Source organism: Salvia splendens, chromosome 6, assembly GCF_004379255.2.
Source record: "Salvia splendens isolate huo1 chromosome 6, SspV2, whole genome shotgun sequence".
Lineage (NCBI taxonomy): Eukaryota > Viridiplantae > Streptophyta > Magnoliopsida > Lamiales > Lamiaceae > Salvia > Salvia splendens.
Window position 1 is genome coordinate 19061984 of NC_056037.1, and position 2866 is coordinate 19064849.

At 39.2% G+C, this 2866-nt stretch overlaps 1 protein-coding gene across 1 annotated transcript; it reads left to right on the forward strand.

The window, feature by feature from the left end:
* Positions 1-1015: 1015 nt before the first annotated feature.
* LOC121808931 (probable E3 ubiquitin-protein ligase RNF217) lies at positions 1016-2333 on the forward strand (the record flags this gene model as incomplete). The annotated part of the gene is made up of 2 exons (XM_042209487.1): positions 1016-1287; positions 2261-2333. Coding segments are annotated over 2 exons (345 nt in total), but the record flags the coding sequence as incomplete, so codon positions are not given.
* Between the last annotated feature and the right edge of the window lie 533 nt (positions 2334-2866).

The window sequence follows — 2866 nt, forward strand, 5'->3', positions numbered from 1 at the left end:
GAAGATCTGAGTCCAACCACTAAGGTTAAAGCATTCTCTGATAAAGAAGATAGCAGCCATCCAGCCACTCTTCTATCTTGCCTTTGCCAAGTTGTGAAGGCAGGATTCGCCACCATGGACTCTCCATCTTGATCAACAATCATCTGTGGAGGTGGTTCTGTTTCACCTGTAATAAACCCCTCTAGGCCATAGCCATACACAGCAACATCTACTTGTTGCTGCCACATGAGAAAATTTCCATTAGTTAGTTTAACCGAGATAGGGGCAACTGAGAGAAGATTGGTGGCAGTATTGCCACCGGAATAGTTTCATTGGCTTCTGCCATTTTTGAGTAGTAAAGGAAAAAGAACAAAAACAAGATCAAGAGCCAGGATCAGTGAGATCCTGCTCTGATACCATGAAAGAAAGTTGCGGAAGCCATGAACACACACACACTAGAAATATATTTGGAGAGAGCTCTCAAATCGGCATTTTTCATTACGTCAAATGTAACCAGATGCAATACATATATACGACATTCATGACCTAAAACATTGTACTAATCTACTTTAACAAACTCTGAACATTGTACTAATCTACTTTGACAAACTCTGCAAGGCATGTTTCCTCTTTAAACCACGCAACACCACGTCGCGCCAAGTACATATGTGGTCCTCCATCTTAGCTAGCTTGTCAGTGGTTTCAACACGTGCGAGGTTGATCATTGGATCCATTTGTGTTGCACACTCCTTACTCTTCTTTGTCTCATTCTCAGCTTCAGCTCTCGTGGAATTCGTAGTTGTTTTGGCTTGGGCACAACGCACTGCAGCTTGATCAGCTTGACGTTCCAGTGACTTGAGATCATGGATCGCGGCTTGTTGATCAACTCGGCAGGTGGCGGCCTGATCAATTTGGTTAGCAGCGGCTTGATCAAGCTGCTGCATGCAATGTGAGCATCGGCATGCAGCTGCTTGATCAAGTTGATTAGCAGTAGCTTGATCCATCCTAGGCGTCTGATCATCTCTCCTAACAACGTTGCCCTCACCCTGGGTGCGAGGAGGTCATGGTGAACGTGGGTGGCGATGAGGTGGCGGAGTGCGAGTGCTCGTGGTGCCATCAGCTGTTCTGCGCGAGGTGTGGTGTGACGTGGCATCATGGTTTGGAGTGTGGGGAGTTTAGGAGAAGGAAAGAGCAGAAGAGAGAGAAGGAGAAGCTGAGGAGGCTGTCGAGGGAGAATAAGTGGAGGAAGTGCCCGAGTTGTAAGGTGTTTGTGGACAAGACGGAAGGATGTATTCATATTACCTGCAGGTGAATCATATTAAATATGAAATGTTTGTTTTTCAGTAAGGGATTTTGTGTAGTGTTGTTTTGTGAGTTAATGAAGACGGAATAAAGTAAGAAAGAGAGGAAAAATGTAGAGATGATGGTATTTCTGTTTTAGAAAATGTTTTATTTTTAATAGGACAACCCAAAAAGGAACATGTTTTATATTTCATCCATCCCACAAGAATATGCACTATTTCTTTTTTAGTTCATCCCACAAAAATATGCACTTTCTAATTTTGGAAAGTCTTTTCTCTCTAATGAAGTGGGACTCATTCTCCACTAACAATACTTTAATTACTTTTTCTCTTTACTTTTCTCTTACTTTACCGATTTTACATTAAAATATGTGTCGAATCCAAAGTTCATATTCTTTGGGGACGGAGGGAGTAATTAATGGGAAAGAGGGAGTAAGTAGTAACAAAAGAAAGAAAATATTATCCATCTATCCATCATTAAGTGTCTAATTTTTTTTTTCTTTCATCCACCAATAAATGTCTTATTTCACTTATACCGTATATTAAGTGGACGCTTCCATTAACTCATTTCACTCATATTTTAGAGAATCCGCAGCGGCGGATGTCGGACCGGCGCGCGGACGTCCGCCATTAGGCTAGCGCGAGGCGGAAGCGAACGTCGCTTGCGGACACCGGAGTTCCGCGGATTTCCAAAGACGTCCGTCGTGACGTCCGCCATTGCGGGTTCCCGACGGAGGTGTTTTTGGGAAGTCCGTGGGGATGTCCGTCGGGACATCCGTCCCACTATGGATGCTCTTACTATAAAACCAATACATAAAAGTAGGTCCCACATTTCATTAATTTTTTCTAACTACTTTACTTTATAATGTCAAATAATTTTTCTTTTAACCCGGTGTCAGTTACATATTGGACATTTAATCATGGCAGGAGGCACAATTATTATTTGAATTTTTATTAAAATTGGGGAAATGTTGTTGCAGGTGTAAATTTGAGTTCTGCTATATATGTGGAGGGAACTGGAACGATGCACACTGGAACACTTGCCAGGAATAGTGTCAAATATTTCTTTATATGGTTTGATAGAATAGAGGAAGAGAGCAAATAGGATTGATTTCAACGTTAGATGGGTAGCCTAAGTAGCTAGAGATCTATGGTTATAAGATCCAAAGAAAAAAGAAAACTAAAAAGAAAACAAAATACAAAAAAATTGAAAAACAAAAGAAAATAAAAAAAACGAAAAGAAAAGAAAATGAATAGAAGACAAATGTGTACATGTAGTAGTTAGCTTGGTAAAATAATACTAGTATGTAAAATAGTTTGGAAAAATTGCCAATTTTGACCGATAATTTCGACGCTTATAACAATTTATGCAATTAAAAACAATCTAGAGTTTATCCATCCTATTTAAATTTCAATTAAAAATTAAACCCTAATTGGTTCCTAATTAAGTTGGAGGAAATCAATATATATTTTTGTGGTCATTATCCAAAAACTTACTCCATTTTTTTAAAGACAAAAAATAGAGATATAATTATTTATATTCAATTTTTTTTAAAAAAAATTAACTACCACTACCTCTGCCATGA